This window comes from Mchenga conophoros, linkage group LG1 (genome assembly GCF_057382185.1).
Source record: "Mchenga conophoros isolate Kocher_MC1m ecotype Shallow Benthic linkage group LG1, M_conophoros_male_GT1.1, whole genome shotgun sequence".
Lineage (NCBI taxonomy): Eukaryota > Metazoa > Chordata > Actinopteri > Cichliformes > Cichlidae > Mchenga > Mchenga conophoros.
In genome coordinates, this window is record NC_140526.1 from 6,787,208 (window position 1) to 6,812,616 (window position 25,409).

The window sequence follows — 25,409 nt, forward strand, 5'->3', positions numbered from 1 at the left end:
TCTTCCTTGTTCATTCTTTGGCAAGACCACATTGATCCCACCATTCCCACAGAAATAAAATGAAGCCTATTATAGTAAATCACCATGGTAGCCTTTTCTGCTGATATGAATCTTTCCACTGTGGTTGACAGTTGTTGTACACCATCAGCTACTGTACAGTTGTGCATTCTTCTTTTGTAATTGTTTATTATGATGAAAAAAACATGACACTAGCTATAGTGCCTTGCTCAGCGGCCAGTGGTATGTGTGTTCTGTCAGTAGCTCTTGTCACTCAAACCAGAGCAAGGAAAAACATCTCAGTGGGTTTAACAATTTTATTAGGGTCTCTATAGCAACAGCTCATAGGGAGAGAGAGAGAGAGAGAGAGAGAGAGAGAAGTGTATGTGTGTGTACGTGTGTGAATGCAAATCTCATAGTTGGTGATCAGACCATGAAAAAAGGAGAGCTGTAAATGTTGTGGTAAAAAACATTTTCCCCTCTTTTCCTAATAGTAACACAAAAAAAAATCTGACATAAAGGTGGACTTTAAGGTTTGTAGTGGTTTCACAAAAGCATTATGGCTTAGGAATTGTCTTCAACACAATTTTAAAATGAAATAAGAACCAAATTGAAGTCCTGATAGAGTATCAGCACTTATTGTTTGACCACTGCCTGCTGCAAGAATAGCCCGAACACACATTGGCACTGATTCTGAAAGTCTCTGAAACTCTGCTGGATGGATGGAACATTATTCCTCCAAAATGTTTTGATCCCTTTTAGTGTAGGGTTAAAGAGTCTTGGTTTTTACCTTGTATTTGTCACACATCACGTTGTTGTAAGCCAACCATAACGTAATATGGTCGGCATTTGCGTCATCACATTGTATTATATAAAGAAACCATACACATAATTTAATTAAGATGAGTTCATAGATTAATTAAACAAGTCACTGAGTGTTTACATTCTCTTATTTGCTCTGTGAGTCACAGCTATGTTGCCTTTCTGTAACCTGCTCCCTTCTGTACCAAACACCTGGATTGTACAGGAAAAAATATACAAACCCATTTCAGACTGGTGTATCCCAGTTCACATTTTTGAGGACATTCACACCAGCTAGAGCAGATAAATATCCCTGTGTTGTCTTTTTTATTTCTCACCTAATCAGTGTTTAAAGTATTTAGAGTTTACTTAAGCAAATATGATGCAATGGTAGGTTAATATCAGTGGTTGCTGTTTTTACTCATTTCTATTTATAACAGGACTGCATACATGTTATTGTTCTTGTCTGTACTGCACTACTTACATCATTCTTTTTCAAAAGCCTCAATTGTGGAGAAATTAAATAATGGAAATAATTAGTGTGGCTTAGCCTGTTACAGTAAATAATGCATTATCACAAATAGCCAGTAACCCAGTTTCACAATATAAAATACCACGAAAGGAGGGTGGAAGGGAAATACATACTCTAAAAGTATGTTAAGAAAAATATTATGCTTCTGTTATATTTTAACTGAAATATTTGGATAAAAACAGCAACTATGATAATTCGTTTGTGTACTTTACTGTTTCACAGAAAAAAGTGCATTCATTGCTCCACTTTCAGTTGTACAGCAGTTAGTTATTAGTTAGTTAAGTTAGTTAAGTTATGCCAGTAATGATTGTGAGATGTTTCATTTTTTGCATTTTCTTTGTTTGTAGTGCACAGAAGTGTAGTGGCTATCCAGTCTTTTTTTCTCAGGCTTTTCTTCAGTTGAAAATGGATTTAGTGGCTCTATAGGGCTTAGACATAAAGACCTGGAAAACTGACTAGGACAAAAAAAGACACCTCTTTGATAAGGAGGAATAACAGTCACTGGGAATGATAGCAGAGGAAATTGATCTATTTAGCACAGCATTGTGGACAATTTTATAGAAAACAAAACAAAACAAGTGAACACAGGGCAGGTCCCTCTACGGAGAAAAACTGCAGCTGATAACAGAAAAATCTGGAGAGCTGTAAAAAAAACAAACAACAACCCTTAACCATCACTGATATCACCAACAGTTTGAGAGTGGATAGCATCACAATCTGCAGTTCAAAGAAAACTTACTGTAGGGAATAACAGAGATTCATACCTCTTATGGCATACCACTAGATTGGAATTATGCATGTTTGGAGCAAATGTTTAATGAACTAATGAAACCAAAATTTCTCAAAGTGAAAGTGAAAGAAAGACTGAAGAATACATGTGATTCAAACCTCATCAAATATGAAGGAGCTAATAAAATGTTATGGGCATGTTCTGTGTGGCAGTAAAACAGGGATGGGCAATTGATTTTAACAAGCTGAACTCAGTTCTGCTTAGTATTAATTTGATCTCTTTATAAGCTTGTTGGTGAAGTCCTCCACGACAGTCCCAGTTTCTCCTGTGGACCCTTGGGAAAATTAATTGTCCATCCCTGCTATAATAGAATCATTTCAAAAGTATACACAAACATTTAGTTTGTCTATGCATGAAGCAATTCCCCTGTCTCATTTAACAGGCCTTCCAAAAATACAGTGGCATTAAGCACATTGCCTGTGCAGCCAACGCTTTATCAGTGACAGCCAAGCCAGTCACCAGATTTAAAGCCTGTTGAGCCTTTTTTTTTCTAGATGAAAAGAAGATTGAAGGAAGAAATCCCCAGTAACAAAGATCAGCTGAAACCTGCTGATTTGAAGCCCAAAGATGATAGTAAAGCTTTTGTCATGTCAGTGGTCTGCAGACTTCGTATTCTTCAAAGAGCTATGAACATTTATGACTGTTATTTCTGAAAGAAAAAAAGCATCCACATATGAAAAGCATGAAAAAAGACTTAAATGCTAGTTTATACCCCACTCATATTTCGGCTTCAATTTCAATTTAAATAGCAAAATGTTTTTATTTTTGTTAATTAAAAAACAAAAATGAGTAAATGGAATAGTAAATGATAGTCTGATAAATTCCTGATAGTTGTGATGAAGAAATTTCAAAGCCATCAAAGGGGTAAAAACCCACTAATGTTAAAATGACCAGATAAACCAATCTTTGAAGTTGTCTAGGCCACATGATAACAGGATTTGGTGCACATAAACATAAACAAGTCACAAGTTTTTAGAACTGGAAAACATCGAGGGCAAATCAAGGCAAACATTTGTAACAGCAGAAAAGTATACAATAACAGCAATAGGGAAGTAAGCTTTTTCACTCTTTGTGAGAATGAATGAATGAATGAATTTTATCCTCAGGAAAGATTAGACTTGAGTGTTGAATTACCAGGCAGGAACCTTTAGTACCCGACCTCAACCCAGGCAACTCAATGAAAAGCATCAAAATGGAATTGTGAAGGTTATTCTTGTCCCCTTATCTTCACACCTGCTAAAGTCCTTTTTGTTCTTTCTCTCATTGCAGCTTATGTGGACTTGCTCTAAAAGCTCAGTTACTTAAATAGATGATAACTGATTGAGATCAGAGGTTTTCTATCACAGGTTCCGTTTTAATACAAACGTGAAATACTAGCAGGTACTAACAGTTGCTTTCTTTTTAATGAACAGCTCTTGCTCTTGGTGATTACTGTCAGCCTGCGGTGATTGTAATATGTGTTGCCACCTAATGAGTTGAAAAAATAGGGATTGTGCATTAAGTGTGTGCTATAAAGAGAAACAGATTGTGACTACATTATTCATATGTAATTAAAATTCATGCTCCTCCATCTCCTGGATACACCTGAAAATGTTAAATATTTTAGTGAGTGCATGTATAAATATAGCCAGGTCACAGGTTTGACCCATTCTGCTGCTTGACGTCAGTGTGGGATGACTTTTTTCCGCTTTAATTTTCTCCTCCACTCTATAATATTCTCCTCCACTTTCCCCCCCATCATCGCATTTATATGAACATTTACAGAAGTTATTACTCTAAATAATAGGATCACATAGGATATTTATTTGTTCTACCCTCCTGGTGTGCTGACCTTTGACCCTCCTTCTTTGTGCCTACTGTTCAAGAATGGCCTGAGTGAGTCAATTTGGCTAATTGTGTTTGACAGCTGAAAACCATAAACCACAGACTATGCTAATTAGTACCATTTTCAAAGCAAGAGAAACGGTTGCTAAGGAAAATAATGACAGTGAGCTCATTGAATTACCCACACAGAGGTTTGTCATACTCAAGGCTGTCCTATATGTGGACCAATTTCATATTTGTCTTTTCAGATGTAAGGAGGGAGACTGGGGTTTTTTTTTAATGGAAGCTGTCACTCAACTCAGGAAGATGAAAGGCAGGGTCCTTTAGATGTTGTATTGTACAACAAGCAGGACAAACACTTGACTGACACGAAGTCTTTGTAACAGATCTTACCAAATAGAGCAAAAATAATAACTCTGTTCCTCTTTTCTGACCTGCTGCTGATATCTGTCATAACTAATATCTCTTCTAAGAATCGCTTCTTCTTCTTATGTCTGTTCAGATCATTTTTCCTCATCAAGTCTAAGCTCATTGTGGCATATTTACTGTGTATCTTTGGTGAAAATAATATTGCACAATAGTATGCCACTAAAAAATGAAAGATCTTTGTCAAAGTAATAATTCTCAGTTGCCATTATTCAAAAGAGAATTAAATTGTTATCCTTTTTTCTTATCCTCACACCTGGCAGTAATATTGAGTCTCATCAAGCTTTGGAAGGTTTGGAGATAATCATGTCAAAAATTGAGTTTAGAGTCTCTAGAAATCTTCTAAAGATTAAAAATCCCACTTCTACGAACACAGCGGTGTTTTGTGATATCACATATAATCTCTTGCCTTTATGATTTTATTGGTTTGACAGCATCTTGTATCTCTAAGCTTAAAAACACTACCTATGAAAAATTTCACAAAAATCAGACAGGAGGTAGCAGGAGGGAAAGTATGCACACGAGCAACCTATAGAAGAAAATAGTTCAATTTATTTAATTGCCTAGTAGCGTCTGTACTCGGTAGCATAGTGCTAAGCTGCAGTCACTGTATCATAAGCAGAAATACAGGAAATCATAAAAGATAAAATGTACAGCAACAGATAGAGCAGTTGACAAAGGAAATCCAAGAAATAAAAATATAGAGCACAAATGACAGAAAATCATCAGGACATACAGAACAGAGAAAAAGTTTATCACTCAAATGAATTGTAAATGCTACATCTGCATTTGATGAAATGTACCATTACCCGACTTCAGTCACTGGATATATGAAAAATAGTAGTTCTAGGCCCCTCAGTTATCAACATTTTAACAGAAAAGACTCTAAATGTTCTCCGAAGACTAAAATAAAGCCTACTTTTAAATTCAACAAAGGTCATACTATACTCTCCTGCTCATGAACTTTGTTTGATTTAGTTTGATTTACAGAATGAAATGCCCCTATAAAGCAGTTAAATGGTAAAACTATTTTAACTGGTTCTGGAAATGTCAGGCACTGCTGGATACAATTAAACGTGTCACAGAAGAGAAATTTCTGCTACAACAAAACAAAGCTTTAAGGGCAATTTCTTTCTGCAACACAAAGGAAAAGACTTGATCAAAAATAGCATTTAAAATTCTGGACTTTCTTTCTTTCTTTCATTTTTATAAAACCGAATTAAAACACAATTTGTTGAGTCAGTATTTCCTGGTGGTACATGTAAGAAGAGCCTTTTTTTTAAACATGCAGCAGACAATTAAGACAGCTGTTGCAACACATGTGCAAATTTGGCTTCTACCACGACACTCATTAGTATCTTTGAGCAAAACAAGCACGTTACCTGTACCAAAAAATCAAGAATAGCAGAGTTGCTAAAGCCAAAGGACAAACTGAATGGAGGATGTGTTGTTTGACAGGAAGTATCAAAAACCCTGAGGTATGAGCCTAGTTTATGCCTCACATGCACTGTTTCCTTGCACAGTAGCCCGAATGACGTGAGAGCTAGAGGTGCAGAAATGCATATTCACTAACAGCAAGAACCTCGTCACACCTCTGCCTGTGTGCTACTTGTGTAACAATTAAATTATGGCCATGTCACAGGTTTTTATTGGTGTTTTGTATTTTGTCATGGCAAAAAAACATGCTTTGCATGCAGACAGTTTTTTTCAAAAGTGAGGAAGGCTGAAAAATCGAGCCAGATGGATAACATACAAAATGTCAAGTCACTGTGTTTGCAGTTCTCACATTATGACCTGTCCTTCACACTCACTTTGAGGAACGGTGTTTCAAGTAGGATATTAAACTGTTGTAACAAAAATGCACGATCAGCAGGCTCATCAGCAGCCTAGTTCATAATAAACCATAGATAACCACTGACCTAAATCACACCCAATTATTTTTCTTTTTGTTGTTGGCAGCTGTCAATTGCAGTAATTAAAACGAGTTTGAAAAACGAGTAAGTAAACAGACCTTTCTTGTAAACCATTATAATGCTTTGAAAACTGTATTCACATTCATGTCAGTTCACACAATCCCAAATTTAATTTAAAAAGGTTTGCATCCCGGATTTTTGTACAGAAACAATGTTGATAATTGAGGGCACAGGACTCCTGTCAGTGTTGTTTTTATGCAAGTCGAGGATTAAAGGTTTGTTGTCAAATGCTATGTTAGACTAGGTCAACACACAACACATAACAAATAAAGGTCACAAAAATGCATCACAGAAAAGTCGGTATAGGCTGCTGACAGACCATGCCATTGGCTCTGTTTCTCTTGACCAAGCTGGTATCTCCGTTGAAGCAGTACGTCTAACAAAAGCACAGCACATCACTGAAAACTGACTTATTTTGTCTCACTGGCCTTTTATTTGCATGAAGGTGACTGACTGCTCAGCTTGTTATGCCTGTGCAGGAGAGGATATCATCTTTACCTGGAGGCCTGTACTCCCACAGGCTGACTCTTTCCTATCCTAGGACAACCGGTTTTCAGGATCCCATCATCCTCTGGAAGAGCAGTCACACATGCCTTGACAAAGGCACTGGCAGAATCCATAGACCAGGCAAACTGTCAGGCTTGATGGTACTAAGCTAACGCATACAATACCCAGAGTCACTCTCTGAATCACCAGCAAGTAGATTCCAAGAGGAAGTGAGCCAAAGTATAAGAAACCCAGAAGCCAGACCAGGATGCGTGGGACATGATTACAGAACTTGGACAAGGCATCCTGATCTGCTGGCCCATTAGAGCCTATAGATACTGAGTCCAGGCTTTGCTCAGCATAAACATCTGAGCTGCCATTTTGGCTTGGAGAGTGTTGTGAGTCCCTCTGCACCTCCATTATAGTGATTACCAGGCAGTTGGATGAGTCACGAGATGGACTGGAGGAGGAGAAACTCTTTGGAGTCAAGACCACCTCCCTGTTTTGGTCGGAATTCCAGGATTTGTCTCGCATCACCAAGTGGGACATGATGTTAACATCATCAGGCAGGGCTGAAATCTCCTGCTCAGTGATCTCAGTTTGGTGTCGGCAAAAGGGGCAGGAGATGCAGCCTGCACTGTCAGCAATATCCAGGATTTTAACGAGACAACGGGCACAGACCCGGTGAAGGCAGTCCAGGATTTTAGGCTTCCGGTGGTGGACATTGTAACGCTGATAACAGATTTTACACTCTAACTCCTCCGGAGGAGGACTTTCCTTCTCCTCAAACTCAGTCTGAGGACAGCTCATCTTCAAGTCATGTTCTAGGGAAACATATAGAGACAGGGTGAAATAAAAACAGAACATCACATGTGACTTTAACTAGTATGCAAAGGAAGTAATAAAAGAAGAAGGAAGAAGGAAGGAACAAAAAACCAGAGCATGTTTGTCACTACAGTGTCTTGCATCTCTCTGCCCAGCAGGAAAAGGTCAAAGCTCCTCTCTGACTGCTTTGACTTTGTGTACCTTCTGGTGATGAAAGATTTATGATTTGGGAGTTGAATCAGGGTATTATACTAGTGCCCTTTTGTGGCAAAGTAAGAGCCAATAGTGCTATTGATAATCAGGGAGAGATGGTACAGGGAGCTGCTCCCTGAACATTTTTCATTGATTCATTAGTGTTGATGCAGTTCTTAAAATAAATGACCAGCCCTTGAACCAAAGGTTTGATTGTTACTTAAATTATTTTTTAATGTATTTATTCATTATCCATTGGATTATATAAAGTCCTTCTTGGCATTTAATTTATTCAGTTAGGGCATTGGATAGTAGAGCATTGTCATTCATTGAAAGACTCTCATTGTTCTCCCTGAACAAACTGATTTCTTTTATTGGGCATTAAATGTGTTTGCTGAGTTAGTCATCAGGGCATTCGTTTTCGTAACCGTTTATTGAGCGCAGGGTCATGGTGGGGATAATGCCTATCACAGCTGTCATAGGGAGGGGTATAGGGTACACCCAGGTCATCAGTTCATCACAGTGCTTCCAGAGAGAGACAGACAATCACACAATCACCCTCACATCCAGTTTAGAATCACCAAAGACACCTAACATACATGTCTTTAGACTGTGGGAGAAAACTAGATCACGCAGAGGAAACCCACAAAGGCACATGGAAAACAGGCAGAAAGGCCCAGCCAACCATGAACATTCAAAAACCAGCAAGTTAATCATTACTTGAATTTATTAGTTTACTGAACATGATGGCCATTATTGGCTAGGATATGCTGAAATTTTTGACCAGTCTACCTATATGTCAGGATGTTTGCAGTTACCTAAAGGTGCTTCATTACTGTCATACTAGACAGAAGTTTTACAGTCTTACAATTTCCATCCCCACAAAAATTTAACAGCAACACCTAGCTATATTAGTCATAATTGTCATGTACCTACAAAAATTCCCTCTGAAGACATATGAGGAAGGCTTCAGACCCCACACTACATGGACTTTGCTCCAGACCTTCATTTAGGAGGACCCCTCTTTGTAGCTGCATACTCCATTGTTGCTGTTCCTGATCATGTTTCAAGATATTCCTGATTCATGGTTCATATTTGTAAACAATTTTAATTTTAAATTTAAATCTGTGTGTGTCCAACAAAATTGATAGCTTGTTTTTAACCATCCATCAAGCCATACGGCCCTCCTTTCCGAAGAAAAAAAGGGTTGTAACATTGTGTAAAATGTAGGTAAAAAAATAATGCCCTGATTTGCAAATCAGTCAGACCCTGTATTTAATTCTTTATAATATTAAGATGACCAATACTGAAGCTTAGATTTAAAAAAAAAAAAATATATATATATATATATACTCATAATTTGGGGAGCCTTTAATGATTTCCAGAACAGAGACTTTTGCTCTTGTTTACATTATACACACCATTCAAACCTTTTTTGGAAATGGGTTGTAAGCCCTGAAAACAATGCAAACATGACATGATAAGGAACTTACTGACAATTGCTCTGGTTGTTAATTCAGCATATACTGATGCAACTGGAAATGATACCGAAGGACTGTTGTAATCTAATTCCACAGACATTGAGCTGTGATACAAAAACTACTGAACATCAGCTCCAGTTGTTACTGTCACATTTGTTTTTGCATATTACAAAACACATTCGAGTCGTGATGAGGTTTCTGGTAACTCGTCTACAGCCTGAAACACTTCTTCTTTTTAGCAAAACTACCACACTGTGGATTTCTTTGAATGTACCTGAGGGCTGAGAAATATGTGCGATCATACAAAAGAGACTAAATACTTAGCAGGAGGTCTGTCATTTCTGAAGCAAATAAATATCAAAATCATTTTATCCATACTGTGTATATGTTCTGTTTATTAAAACTGGATAAGGTAGAAAATTCTCAATATCAGACATGGGATTTTTTTATAGGTTTCCCTTGCTTCTGCAGATTTAGAACAGCATTATTCTTTTATGCTCTGTTCTCTTGAAATTTAGCCTTGAGAAAAAAATGAAATATGAAACTCAGTTTTCTTCAGGTGAAGAAATAATCAGTAGCTCTTTTAACCGTCTAATTTTCAATTTTTTCAATTTTCCTGTCGTATTTGGATATGCCTGCATGGCACTGCTTGTGTGTGTGTGCGTGTGTGCACAGAAGTCCACAGTTTAGGTTTGTTTTGCTGTCAGTTGTGCCAAGAGCAACTGACAGCAAAGGAGCAAATGAGCAGCTACTGTCTCTGCAGCCAAATCAACAGACCTAATACTTAATACTGTGCATAAACTCATGCACCCATTGTGTTATGTCAAATAATATGTAAAGATGTTGTTCTTAGTTAGCTATAGGCTATGACACATAGTGCTCAGCTAGTAGATTTAACGTTTTGGGAATATTTCTCTTGCCTCTAGCATACAAAAGTAAAGTGGTTCCGATGAGGCTACTTGTGTGGAAAACACATCCATTCTCTTACAAAATCATCGTTTTTTAGTCTTGAATTCTTGGCACTAGGATTTGCGCTACGGCCACGCAACTTAAATGGCATGTTGAGGCCAGACACAGTTGCTGTATAAGGTGTAGTAACACATTGACATTTTTCGTCCTTTTTAGAAAAGTGCTTGAGATTGTCCTCTGGGACATTACTTCTGATAGGTATTTGTCCTTGAGGGCCCCTCCATTACAGGTAGTGCCCTCACCTGAAAATACCACAGATCACGCTGTACTTCCTGCGTATTGTATTTTTTGCGCAGCATCTTCTTGGAGCCTATATTATGGCTACATTTCCCTAAAGATAGTTGGTTCATATGATGAATTTTAATACACTTTTTCTGTGTAGTGACATGTGTAAACTGAAAGACAAGGTAAAGCTGGTTACTTAACATGCTGCCTCTTACATGTACTGTAAGAATAACTGTGGAAAATACTCTAACCTCAATATCCTGCAAAAGTGCGTGTGTGAAAATTGATTAGATACCAACTAGTCAATGGGATATAATCAGTTTAATCAGTACTGTTTCACCATCATTCAGAATGAAAGATGTGTAGCTCTCTCTAAATGTGGCAGTTAGCATAGGAAACAGCAGTGTCTGGAGATGGTAGTCCAGTCTTTGTTCAGCTCTAAGTTTATTTAGTTCAATTCAAATTAAATCAGTGAGGTTTAGAAAGGTTACGAAAGGTTTAGTAAAACCTCAGAAATTGCTTTTGAGAGCCATGGCACAGTTCATTCCTCTTGATACGGCTTACTTTACTTCTGTATATGGACATTAGCAAGTCCCCCTCCCATCATGAAAGTGTTATATAAAGAATGGCCAGTCTTTCACTCATTCATGACCATGAAATATAGATTGAATAGGTGGATTTTGCACTGGCAATTGCCCAATAGTACTCTCTGTGACTTACTGACTGTTAAATATTTAAGCCTGTCTGTTGAGTTAAAAAGCCTTCTGAAAGATGTCAGAAAGACGGAGATGTTCTTGCTAGATCAATCATGTAAGCAGAACTGCCTGATTTTCCACAAAAGTCCCCCCCCCCCCCCCCCCCCCAAAAAAAAAAAAGGTTGTAAAGAGGGGGATCGATGCTCATAACTCATGAAAGAGCCCAGTTTGCAAAAGGAATTTGAGAGTTGGGGTTATAATTTTTTTAAGTATCCCAGAGAGCTTACATTGTAAACAAACTTTCATTTGTTTTCCCCACAAAGCCTGTATTACTAAGACCTAACAGACCATTAACAGTCATTAACCTTTTGCAATGCTTGAAACATTAATGATATTATTCACATCAGTGTTTTCTTCTTTTGCAATCATTGTACTACCTTAGTACTTTTTTATCACTACTCCCTGTCATTATGCATTAACTGGCCGTTTACTGCCAGAAATTTGTATCCACTTTGGAGATATACTTTATGCCACACTTTCAAATCTACCATATGAACTTACAGCCACCATAATATGTATATTAAACATTTCTGGGGGGAAAAATTGCTTTTGTTGGTTGAGCTGTGGTTTAATTGAAAGAATTTGCTGAGTGTGTTGTTGTCAGGTTCCTGGTCTGTAAGGAGAATATCCCTACTTTACGTGCTAAGCTATTAATCACCACAGCCTTCATCACCATCTTGCACTTTGCAATATTGCATATCTCATCACTTTGCAGTCCAACCAGATGAATTGTCCAGAGCCATCCAGCGGTGCTGTCATCTGGAGCAACACACATTTGCATTGATCTATTCTGGTCCAAGACCTGCCAGGTTTTTTTTCTTTCTGTACGTGCTGTCAGATTCTCTTTTTTTCAAGTGTATTGTTTTCAACTAATAGAAGACAGGGTATGCATGTGTTATTGCATTCAATTAAAGATAAATTATGAGCTTAGCTGGTGATATTAGACTTGTCTCAGTTTTTACAGAAACAGGACATAGATTTTTTTGTAGTCCATGCAGAAAGCATGTCTTCTGATACATGCTGCAAATACAGAAACACTGCCGGCTAAAGTCAGCTTCACGTGTTGAAAATGCTACTGTGATCTCTCTCCTAATGAGAAACTGCTTCATAATGTGGATGCTGTTGCAAAATTATCAAGCAGGTGACGTTATTAGTTGTTAATAGTCACTGTGAACAGAGTGATGGTAAAAAAAAAATAATAATAAAAGGTACCCTTTGGATAAGATTAGTTACTTGAGGTTAGATAGCAGGACAAATTAGTGCCCATATTGAAGAGATTCCAAAAATAAAGAAAGAGTTTCTTTTTAGCCATAGTGTCACTCTAAAATAAATCAACCACTCTTGCCTACTGTAGTAGTTAAATTTCATGACTAAATATAGAAAAATCACACCTTAGTCATTGTGACTGAGTAGTTAATTCACTGGGATCTAATTGCACTTTACTGTGGAGAGTCACTCTCTTTATATCTGAATTTTGAGATACTGTAAATAGTCTTGTAATAATTAGGGAGGCTACTGTTTACCCAGAAACATGCTTTGATATGTCCCTGAGAAAGGTTGTTGTAGACCAGGTTACTAACCACTTCATAAACATATGTTATTTAATGTGTAGTTCAAGAGGTAGCGTAACATGTGAGAGAAAGTGGAAACATTAAATTCTAAGATACACATTGAATATAATCCCAGGTACTTTTGATATGTTTTTGCACATTATGACTGTCATTGAAAACCTTATATGTTGCCCAAAGTAAACAAATGTACTCATACAGGTTTCAAGCATTGATGGGGTTCCTTTTACTGTTATAGACTGTTGAATGGGTATGCCTGCCCTATAACCCTTAGAATTCATTTAACTAAAGAGAAAGCCTTTAATACACACTGGTTAAAAGATGCAATTGATAATAGAAACAAAAGGATAGTGAATGAGCAACAAAAGCATTATTCAAGTTAAGGGAACTATTAGTTAATAGTAGAAATGAAAATGACAGACTTTTATGCTACTAGCAAAAAGTCTTTAGCCTTCACATGTACAGCAGCAGGCACTGGGTTTCTTAACACTGAAGTCGACTTCACATTTAAGCATCTGTTGGACTAGTTACTGTGTGTGAGCCAGTCTACCGTTCTGGCGCATTTTTACTGAATAATTAGGCCCTTATTGAGTCAGATGGTAATTTCACACTAGAAATTACAGCCATTTTGGTTTACCAAGAAAAATGCTAGAATCAGTCATTTCAGCATGAGACCCATAACAACACGCACACTATAGCCTCTTTTGTCTTTTTGTTTGTGCAGAGAAGAGATGGTTTTTTTCAGTATTACACTGGGTTTTAAAACACTGGACCACTTTCTGTCTCCCATTTGCCGAACAAAGTGTTCTTATAACCTTGATAAACACGCCTGCCTTTGTATCCTGCATTCATGGTGTTTAGTGGCTCATCCTGGGATTTCAAGCCAGTAACAAGTCCATCTTTTTAATAGCAAAAAAAATGCTTTGAGGAACACGTTTCATGACATAATGGAAAAGACTTTAATCAGCAAGATAAAAGCAAAGTCTAAGCTGTGTTATCACAGCTACAGACATCTTTGAAATACTGAGCTCCAGACGCTTTGACCTGCGCCTTCACACCCAGAGTTATGCAGGTCAATACTTTGTATAGATCCTGACAAAACCAGATCAAACGCGGTTTACCTGCATTTATAGCACTAGTGTTCCAAAAAAAAAAAAGTTGTAATTGTATATTAAACATACTGCAATTGTTTTGTAAATCTTGAAAAGCCATGTTATATTTAAAATAGAAAATAAAAAGCATATAAAAATTTTGAATATGACAACCATATTAAAAATGTAATTGTACTAAGAACACCATTTGCATTTGTTTTTCACTGGCAGGTACTTCTTGGTTACCAGTTCGGGTTTTAATTAATGTACAGTCTGACTTTGTCCAATGTCATTGAAGACATCAGATTTTACCTTAGGTTTCTTGCCATATTCCAAACATTCTGTAAAAGACTTAGCAAGTTTTTCATAGACAGACTTGCAGGATGTGTAAGATATCGTGCGAAAAAGACCTTAATGTATGTTGCTTTCCTAAAGTCTGCTGCTGGACACAGAAATTTTGTCCAGTGGCTTCTGATACTCCCTTAGTTTACAGCAAGTGGACCATTTGCCCTCACCTTCCTGTGTCATTATTCTCCTGTCCCCTACCTTCTTCATTTCACTGTGGATTGTTGATGATAGCTTTGACCTTTGTTGTCAGAATATCCGCTTGGTGATGCTTGTCTGAATTATGCCATTGATCCAAAGGATTATGGCCATGCTGCTGCCAGAGCTTTCATGCTTGTTTATAACAATTAGGTGTGAAAAACAAAGAAAGGCAAACTTTCTTTGATTTTTTTAAAAACTAGATTGTTTAAAAAACATTAAAAGCATTAACAGTTCTATGTGTGCCTGTGGTAATAAATTGTACCACAGCTTTATACATACAATATAGTCTAGTGATTCTAGTCAATTCTAATAAGGTACTTTTGAAGATTTTCTCTTCTTGGGAGTTCTTAAATACTGATAAATTATCATTACTGCTTGTGTGCTTGGTGTCAATATTGGGCACATATTTAACTGCATGTTCATTTAGTCACATATGTTGTACTCCTATATGACACATTTGAAAATGCACAATATTTAGGCATTTGTTCAACCATTAAATCAGCAACCACCATATAAATACCTGATTGAGTCTAATGAATACAGAAACAATTATGCAACCAGACAAACATAGTAGCACTACTACAAACCATTTTACATAACGTTTTACAGCTATTTATTTAAAGTTATTTAAAGTTATTTAAACTGGCATTCAGGCATTTTCTTTTATATGCAGCTGAGGCAATGACAAAATTGTGTCTTTTAAATAAGACATCTGGCACAAACAGTATTCTGTTAGGAACAGTTGTCAAAGTGTATTTCATCATAAGCAGCAATTATGTATGGATGGGAATGTGGCTTAAGTCTCCAAGCTCACTGCCATCTTGTGCAGTTACACAGGAGAGTGTAACTGTAGAGAAGAACACCCACTTATGCTATAATCTGTACCTCAGATAGTACTAACAAAAATGAGTAAACAGGGATTTAACAAAACACAGGGAAGCTGGTTACAAAGTTTTCAAAAAACTGAAGTTACTAAACAAGTTGTATGCTGTATGTATGAAACTACAGGAAACTGCATGGTGGCACATTTAAACATATCACACATGTGGCATCTCTCACAGTTACTGAAGAGAGAAAAACGGGATTTATGCTTCAGAATGAAGTCAAGCAACTGATTCTGGCCTCTGGCCTCTGGTTCATGCTATTATACGATTTTTAAAAGGGAAAGTAAAAATAATTTAGCCGTCCAGGGAAGTTTAGCCCCAATAGCATTTTATCATAGCGCAGCATTTGGACACAACCTTTGTGACAACAAATACATTTCACTGGAAGAAGTCAGCACAGTGTCTGGTCCTCGGTCCTTGACCTACTTTTAATTCCCGTTTATTGTTTGATGTTCCATTTGGTTCTTAGTTTGTTTAGTGTTCATATTTGAGTTTCATCTTCCTTTATATCTTTTTTTGTTGTTGTTTTTTTGCTTTAGTATCCTGGTTAGTATAACTCAATGTGTTCCTTTTCCTAGGCTTTACACCTGTGTCTTTCTTCATAGAGTTTACGGATGTTAGGGTCTTATGTCTGTGTGTAGTCAGTCACGTTTCACATCTGTAGTCAGTGTTGTTGTGTGTTCTTTCTGGGCTTCTTGAATTTTTTTAGATTTCCTCCCCCCCCCCCCCCCCCTCTTTTTTTTGCATTTAACCCTAAACCAAATAAACTTCTCACTCTGTTTTTGTTTTTGAACTTTGTCTCGGTATGCCTTGTATTTGGGTTGTAATCTGCTGCACATGACAACATTTTGACTCCTAGGGTTTGTCATTCTGTCCTGTAGTCCAGTTTCCGAGTCAGCCATAGTTGCCAAAAAGTAGAAACTATTCAATAATATTCATTTTAAGGTGATGGCCTAGGTTTTACCTGGGCAAGTTTACGTTTACATGTGGTGTTTGCGTATTCATCCTGTTTTCATGTAGGTTTGATGTGGCAATTGGTATTTACCATCAGAATTTTAAATCCACAAATGAAAAACAATCAGTGTAGTTGTAAAGAAATTTTAAAAACTATAAAGCTCCTAACAACTATATGTTTGTATATTTGTATTTTTATATATTTATGTTTATATAGTTATTTATCCAGTGCTCTGTGGTTCACTGGAACTACTTCACAAAGTGGTTATCAATGGTAATCTGAGTTTCTGTGGAGGTTAAAGCAGTGCAAGGACATTGTGTAAGGTCACCCTTTATGGCTGGCATCCCAGGAATAAACCTTGCTCTGAATCTGATGAACATTGCAAAATGATTCTATGGTCAGATGAGACCAGCATAAATTTGCTTGGCTCAGATGGGGTCCAGCATGTTTGTTGTGATGGTGAATGTTATGTACCAAGGCAGCATAGTGCGATGATTTAGAGCTGCAATACCAAAGGTGTTGGGGCTTTTCACACCATGGAGGCCTGTAAATATAATTAAATGCTACCAGTCTACAGAAATCTGACTGAAGAGGGATAACAATCCAAAGCACTATTGCACAAGAATGTCTAAAGACAAATATAGTCTAGATGTTTCCCTACTAATCCAGTGCAAAAATCCTTTGGGGTATTTTAAAGAGAAGGTTTTCTTGCATTACATAGAGCAGCACCATCCCTCCAGCAAAGAGCGACTGAAAAAAGTTCATACAATGAGGCCTGTACTGTCAATATAGTTCAGTCAAGACCACTATAGTCAAAGGAAAACTATTTCCATCAACGTTTATGTATATTAAAATATATTTGGCAGTATGGTTCTTTCCTGAGACCTTCCCACATTTCCCTGTGCACACATGGAAATATGGCAGCGCAGATACATGGTTGGCTTTGAGCAGGTGGTAAGACTAAAAGGATGAACTTTAGCTAGTTTTTAATGGGTACAAACAAAACAACTAGTGATGGGCATTCTAGAGAATCTGTACATAGCCTTGGCTGCTCAAGCTGGAAGTTAATGTTTTCAAACTCACATGAAAAGTTGTTTAACCTGAGCTGAAAAGTATATTTAGTAATTTCAAGCATGATCGCTAAGCACACCATTTAACAGCAGCTTCTGTCCTCTTCTTACAGAAACAAAGTAGTCTAGCTTGCAAACAAGGCTCAGAGTGATAGCAAATCGAATCTCGTTCTCTGCATTCTGCACAATGTGCTCCATGATCATTGTGCTATTCCTTCAACCCCTCTGTGACCATCTCCTGCGGGAAATGTCTGACTGTCCATTGGTCATGCTGATCAGCAGTATCCAGCTATATGGGATGCGCTCCTGACTCAGCAGCAAAATAGGTTATTTCAAAATGGAAGAACACCTGACCACATTGACCCGACAACATGTTATTAGACTGATTAAAGTGGACACTCAGTGATCTGATCTTACACACCAAGTTACAATAACAGTTGATGTAATTCATATTCATGTTGGGGCTGTTTGTTGTAATTTAATGTGGGGTTAAAGTATTGTTATGCAAAAGTCCTTCTGCAGAGTAGAGCTCTTTATACCATACCTTCAATTAATACATTCTTTTGAGATTTTCAGGAGTTAATCCATTTCTTTCTCAATGTCAGAATGGTAATAAAATAAATCATTTGCTAGCCCAAACCACCCTTACTCCAACTCTAATCTGTCTTAAATTATACTTATGCGAAGAAAATATACTGGATTTATTTTGTATTTTTGTTGTTACTGTGTGGAGAAGGTCAGCAGCCCCTGGGATGCAGCTAGAATGGGGGCTATATTGGCTTTGTGTTGCTCAGCTCAGCTTGTTGTGAGGGCTAAATGTCACCAGTTCAGCTGGGCTGATGGCTGACTCCCTGGAGAGTTGGAGACATTTTGATTTGACAACATATAATACCGATTCCATTCATCACTGAGCTCAGCTGGGAATTAGCATGCCAGCTGGGCAGAGACAGAGGCCATATTCAAGGTTGAGACTCCTAAATGGTTAAGCGGCCAGCATGTGAGGAGGCAAGACAGGCGTCAGATAAGTTTCAGATTAATATTTAGATTCTGCTTGTCAGGTGGGGCTTTGGAGCCACCCTGCTGAGTGAAGGTCGGTGCCCTGCTGCTTTTGTGCTTTCAACATTTGTTAAATACATCTTGAATATTTCTGGCATGTTCTGCTTTTTATCAAACATGTTTGCATGTGTTTGACTTCTCTCTGAGTGTGCACTATTATACCCCATGGACTCCACTCCTTTGTTTTTCTATTTTCTTTTATAAACTAAGACCAATACAAGAATGCATTAAAAATGGTGTTATGTTATTTATTTTGGTTGTCTTAGGACATAATGACAGTTTTAGTCAATGCATCTTAAGTCAGCTCGTTTATTGGTTGTTTTTCATTGGGGTTTAATTAGGTTCTGTGTGGTTTTCAAGACATTAAGAGAAGAATTGTTTTTTATGAGTATTTTTGTAAGGAGAATCCTATTTTTTTTTTTTTTTTTTAGAATTTGTCATTCCTGGTCCATGAGAAGTAAAGCAAAACAGGCTGTCCCTTTGTCAGAGCATTAAATACATCACACAACTACAGGGTGGCGGATGGTGACATATGCTACCCCCTAATAACCACATAGATGCTCTCCTCCAGAGAGCAGTCACCTTTGTTGGATTAAGTGGGAGATGTGGCCTATGGTTATATTACAGATGAAGCCTGTGTAAAATTGAACAGACAGGCTACACATATGTAATAATCTTCATTTATTTTGTTTTAGCTACATTTAGATTGTTATTATTAATTATGCTTCATCTCTGTGGTTGTATATTCCATAGCACTGTTAGTCATTCTTACATTGTTCTTTTTCTTTCTCTTGCTATTACAAAAAACACAATCACAGCCACACACATAGACTGCACTTAAAACTCACTCTCTTTGCTTATAAGGTGTTAGTAAATAAAACTGGTCCTACGTTTAATCAGTCAGATACATTTCTTGCAGCATGTTCTCTGTCTTGCTATCACGCTATTTGCAATCTGTGGCCTCTTGTATACACACCTTTATAGAATCAGAGCAGCCTTTTCAGTGCATCTTGCAGATAGCAAGGCTAACAGATACATTGAAGCTGTTTGAGTGAAAAACACCTGTGAATCTTTAGAGTTGCTCTGCAGATAATGCACTAAATATATGTATTCCTTAAAACTACCATTGTGTGCATGCCAAAGAGAAAAATGAACCCAAAAGTGCAAATATTTAATGTGCAAGAGTTGCTGTCATCTGAACATAACTGTCTCGCATTGAAACACCAAGGCTGGTATCCCACAATAAATGATTATTGTTGTCACAGTGTAATTATGGCTGACTTATCATAGTGAACCAATCTTAATAAGAAAACCAAAATGATTTAGATTTGGTTTTATAACAACCCTGAATTGGAATCGCTGAAGAAAACGGCTGGCTGGATGGATGGATTATAACATGTTTATCTTGGTAAGGCAAAAATGTCTTCAATTCAATAAGTCATGATTTGTCCTAAGATTCAAGTTGTAAATCAAAAGATATATATTTTGGTTCTACTAGCAGTATAGTATGACAGACTTCTGATGAGAATTGTGTCAACTGTATGATCAGAGAAAATATAAAAGCTTATATTTGGTTTAATGTTGCCAGTGTACATCCATAAAACTAAATAGAATGTCCATTTCTAGAAATGTGTAGAAATGGACACATTTCAGTGTAGAATGCTGGATAATCTTTTTTGTAAACATGAAAAATATATGTATATGTCATGTTAACTCTGATGCAGGGAATTATTTCAGTTCATGTTCAAGATAATGTTATATATGTATACATTTTTCTATACATATAATATGCTATTGAAGGTTTTCATTTTCTTGTATGTTGCTGGTACAAATGGTACAGAGCTATGGTGATGTTACTGTTGGCATGCAACTGCTATAATGGGCACTTTAGGAGTAGACAATATAGCCTTGAAATTATGTCCCAATATTATCGATGATAATATCATAAATAAATGAAAAAATAAATACTGAACAATATGTGCAGCTCACAGGCAGCAGCGTTTCTTAGTGCAAACAAAACAAAGGGCTTCGTTTTCCGTAGTAGTAGTCTGTCACTAATGGCAGACTACTTAATTCAAAGTCTGAATTTATTTCCACCCGGAATTATAGTGAAATAGTGGCGGCATAATATTACACATTTGACATCTAACAGAGTGCAAGTCAAATGTAAGCACAAGGTAGCCTAGGTAGTGATTTGCTTTGAAAGAGCCTGCACCACTGTGTCATATAAAAAAAAAATGAAATTGAATCTTGAAATTGAATCCTATCTTGTGCTCACAATGCTGTATCTTGTTGGTTCAAGCATTTAACCAGCTGCTTAAAGCTCTACTTTCACACCGTGTAACCACATCAATAAACAGTGAAACATGTTTTTTATTTCCACTTTTAGAGAAAATAGTTTTCTTGCATATTTTGCAAAGTACTGTGCTTTGTTGGTGGTAACTGGAGGCTGACACGCTGCCCTCGTTCTCAGACATGTCTGGGCTTGAATCGTTGTTGTATATGCTAGCAAATGGAAATGCATAGCATCACTTTATCACTGATGTTGTGATATGACGCTATATGCCAAATAAAAATCAATATTGGAATTATCACAGGCAGTATGATAAGGTATAGTACTAGTTCACATATGTGTTATAGGTACATAATTAACACGGCCAATAATCATGTCACAGCAAGCTGTTGATTTCTGTTAATTTTATTTTAATTTCTTGTTTGTTTTGTCACAGATTTAAGCTCTGGTCATAATGTAGTATGAACTCATAATTGGTTAAAATAAATAGTGGGATTATTAGTCACATTTAATAAAAAAGAATCACATTGCTTCACCTATTTATCTGTCAGGACATTTTTTAGCTGGAGCAAAAAATCGTTTCTCAATTTAAATTTCTTGGAAATGATAAAACTGTATGCCACATGCATATAAAATTATAGAAATTATTGCTTTGAGGTCACAGAGGAAGCAAAGCTGTCCATGTAATTCCAACACTTATTTAACAGGTGGTTCATTCATACTTTTGCTGTGACAAGACCACAGTTAGCCTAAGGAAAAAGCATTTAACATCTGGTGTTGCTTCTCTGAAAATATTTGAAGAGAGGCTTTATTTGAAGGAGTTTTCACTTCTGCCTCAGTCTACAATAACCAGGAGCAGTTAGGGTCAAAACATAATTTGGGTGAATGCCTCATGTTTGGATAATTATAACCCAACAGTCTTCTAATCGGGTATCGTAATTGCTAGATTTGAAAGGAAACGGTGGGACATAGCCTTGTGGATAGAAAAACGAGCATCAAATTCATCGTCAGTATTCAAACATTAAGCAGTTTGCCTAGCTGCCTCTGTGAAGAATGTCGTATAATAAAATACAGGGAAGCCAGTTATTTAGTAAGCAATTAATCCGTAAAGTAAAAGAGTAAAAAAAAGCATGTTCGTTTTACTCTTTCCGAGGCAGACATTGTAATTTTCCCACTGCACACGCACACAAATACACAGGCTGAGAGATGGCTACTACCCCCACACACACACTATCTGTCCTTATTCAGACCTTGTTTTCCTCAGTTCTAAGTTGTCTCTGACTGCAGTGCCCAGAACAGCAGCATGTGTTATAGCTACTGTCATTGTGTCTTTTTGTGCATCTGTATTTTTCTCTGCCACACAGTTTTTCTTATAGTCTAGTTTTTGTAGATTGTTACTTGACTTTATCAGAAGTAAAGCAGGGCACAGTAAAAAAAAAACAAAAAAACCCTCACCTGTTTCCACTTGTAGAAGTGTGTGTGCTGCACTACGAGCAGTTGTTATGAACTGTCAGCAGCCTAACAGCTGCTCATCTGTAGACACAATGACTGAAGTATAACTTTATAACAAACTGCTATTTCCTGGACACAGACATACACAGACACAAAGACAAGTACACGCCCACCAGACAAATAAACACCACATGCAGAAGAAATACAGAGGGATTCACACCATCCTTTCCACAAAATCTACTGATCTGTGTGTGTGCATGTTTGTGTTTGTGTGCTGTTGTTGTTGTTTCTCACCTTGTCCCAGTGTGTGAGACTCCCCCTCCTCCACTCCACTTGTTTCTGCTGCGCTGTCCTTCATGTAAATCCACCCCTCTCATAGCAACACTCCACATCTCATTCCTCCGTGTCTGTGTGCTGCTAATGTGTATGTGCAGGTGTACCGGAGCCAGGCGTCAACCAGACTGGCAGCGTTGGAGGAGGCGGTGGAGGGGAGGACAGTGTCTTACCAGACGGAGATCCTTCACCTGCAGACGCTGCTGAGAGAAAGACAGGAGGCAGAGGAGAAACTGCTGCAGTCCAAACGGTAGGAGGGGTGTGAGGAGAAGGGAGAGGGGGGGGAGGAGGAGGAGAAATGTTAGAAGGCAAAAGGGCAGGAAAAGGGAGGAGGAAAGGGAGAGAAGGCATGAATGGGAGGAGAAGGAGGAGGACGAGGAGGAGGAAAAGATGATTTGTGTGTATCCGTGGTTTGGAAAAAAGAGTGAAGACAGGGAGAGGCATAAGTGTGTGTGCAGGTGCTCGTATAGGCAGAAGGAGAAGACGTGTGTAGGCAAACAGATCACTTTTAAGTTTTTCAAGTATTCACGTAGCCTAGGCTATAAAAAAGAAGGAATTGCCATACAGAAATGTGAAAGGTTTTCTTTGAGTTTATTTAGCAGTTACATCAACAGGTTTATTCCTCAACTGTGAAATTCTTTGTCCAATACATATTCCTCCTAACTCAGTCCTAAATTATTAAACTGAAGATGCCAAAAGTATTTAGAATATTTCTTTTTATATGTTGATAGAGTTGTCAGAGACCACTTTATTTTCTTTTTTTGGTAAAGTTTCATGGTGTGTGTGTGTGTGTGTGTGTGTGTGTGTCAGCCCTCCCGATCTGTGAAATGGCAGCAACACGAAGAGCAGAGGCAGTGACGGTGTGTGTGTGAGGTGGTGACGACGCCCATCGGGCCCTGTGTCCCTGTTATTAATCGAGTCAAAATCTGTATTCGCTCAGTCGTGCGAGATCAAACATCTTAATCGTTTATTGAATAACACTGAATAACAGCACAGACATACACAATATTCACATGAAAATTTGAAGAAAAGAAGCAATATCATTTCTTAAGTCGCAATAGGGCTTATCAGTACACTGAAAAAACACTGACGTGTGGAAATGGAACAAGATGCAAACACTGTTTAGTGCAATACTGATTTATTGTATAGCTTTTTGTTCTGGGGGTGTGTACATAATGTTACAATGTGAATAGGTGACGCTGCATTGAACACCCAGTTATATTACTCAATTGTCTGTGCTTCTTCCACTCAAGACAATAAACGGTTGTAACCAGGCTTCATTCTGCTAGGTTCATTACCTCACTGTTGACTCTTCTGCTTCCATAATGTAGCCATAATTTTATGGGCCAGCCATGTCTCCTCATGCATGTTTGTGCAGACAGTAGGTCTGTCCACAATTAAAAGTATTCCATTCAAAAAAAAAAAAGTCATTACCCATAACTGAGACATTCCTTGTCCACAGATCCACATTGGGCAATTCCTACAGCCACATCTTGGGCGATCGTGGTTCAAGAGTTGGGAGTTTGCCTTGTAATCGGAAGGTTGCCGGTTCGAGCCCCAGCTCGGACAGTCTCGGTCGTTGTGTCCTTGGGCAAGACACTTCGCCTACTGGTGTTGGCCATATTCTGGCCAACACCAGGCGCGATATGGCAGCCTCGCTTCTGTCAGTCTGCCCCACGGCAGCTGTGGCTACAACTGTAGCTTGCCTCCACCAGTGTGTGAATGGGTGGATGACTGGGTGTGTAAAGCGCTTTGGGGTCCCTAGGGGGGACTAGTAAAAGCGCTATACAAATAAAGGCCATTTACCATTACTCTCTGGACCCCATATGTCTTTAATTTTAGTTTGGTCTCAGTAGTTTAAGAACATGTGGACCCGCGTTATGATGCCTGCTCAGTGCCACATGGCCCTCAGACACCATTATTAGCTTTCTTGCAAGTATAATGAAGCATTTAGAGCCAAAACTATTCCCCTCAGAAGATAAAGTAAGACAGTAAATGTTTACATTACAGTGATTTTGTTGATATGACCATTTAAAGCTGATACCTTTGCTGATGTTTGTATCTCTTTGCTAAGATAATTGCTCACGCTCCTACCCTACCTAGAGTAAATAGTATCAACTTCACAGCAAGCTGTAAACACAAGCAGCCAAAAAAGGTTTTAAATATCACTTTTTTAAAACATCTCGTCAGTGTCCTATGTCATTGTATATCTGTGTGTTCTGTCCAGTGTATGTATGTGTACAGTGCATTTTTCTCTTTCATCACTGGGTTCAGGACATACATGCTGACATTCTGTAAAGTGGTGGAAACAGCAGATCACACAGCTCTGTTCTAAAATCCTCCCTTCACATAAAATGAGTTAGCCCTCCCTCCCTCCCCAGGATGAGCAATTTCTTCCAACGTTACCACCAACCCCACAGTTGTACACAGTGCTCACAGACGCTGGACTGCTTAGGGTGGAAAAACTGCACCTGATTCTTAACAGGATTCACATGAATACTGCCTGAAGCAATATATTTTCAGTAAATATGATATTATTTGATTGAGAACATGTCAGCACATACTTTACGTTATGTATTTAGTAAATATTTCGTGTATACAGTAGTTGATCGTATATTCTTGGTTCTTTTTAGACTATTGTAGTACGACACCCAGTGAACACTGAGTCTTTGTACTCTGATGCTCTACCGCTTCCCCTTTATTCCCCTGTTAGTCTGTTTTTAGCTCAGTCTCTGAGCCAGCTGCCTGCTGCTATCAAATGAAAGCAAGCTAATCAGATTGTTAGAAGATCCTGTCCTGGTCTGCCCTGAGGGCATCTTAATGACAAATTGTACACATTAACACAGACATTACTAACCTACTGGCTTTACCACACCACAAACCGC

The 25,409-nt window shown here is 37.9% G+C and overlaps 2 protein-coding genes across 9 annotated transcripts in view; one reads left to right on the forward strand and one right to left on the reverse strand.

Annotated features, from left to right (window-relative positions):
- cep89 (centrosomal protein 89) overlaps window positions 1-25,409 on the forward strand; it is a 54,343-nt gene that overhangs the window by 19,399 nt on the left and 9,535 nt on the right. For 6 of the 8 annotated variants that reach the window (XM_085293764.1, XM_085293678.1, XM_085293363.1 and 3 more), the window contains one exon: window positions 22,626-22,774. In XM_085293764.1, coding sequence (XP_085149890.1) covers window positions 22,626-22,774 — 149 coding nt within the window. Of the gene's footprint in view, window positions 1-22,625; window positions 22,775-23,334; window positions 23,412-25,409 lie in introns of those variants that run through there. The other 2 variants (XM_085293523.1, XM_085293594.1) reach the window with 2 other exon arrangements.
- Window positions 1,586-22,767, reverse strand: LOC146582818 (E3 ubiquitin-protein ligase RNF182). The gene is made up of 2 exons (XM_085294068.1): window positions 22,486-22,767; window positions 1,586-7,653 (listed from the first exon to the last, which is right to left on the reverse strand). The coding sequence occupies exons 1-2, from the start codon at window positions 22,547-22,549 to the stop codon at window positions 6,908-6,910; spliced, it is 810 nt and encodes a 269-aa protein (XP_085150194.1). The 5' UTR covers window positions 22,550-22,767; the 3' UTR covers window positions 1,586-6,907.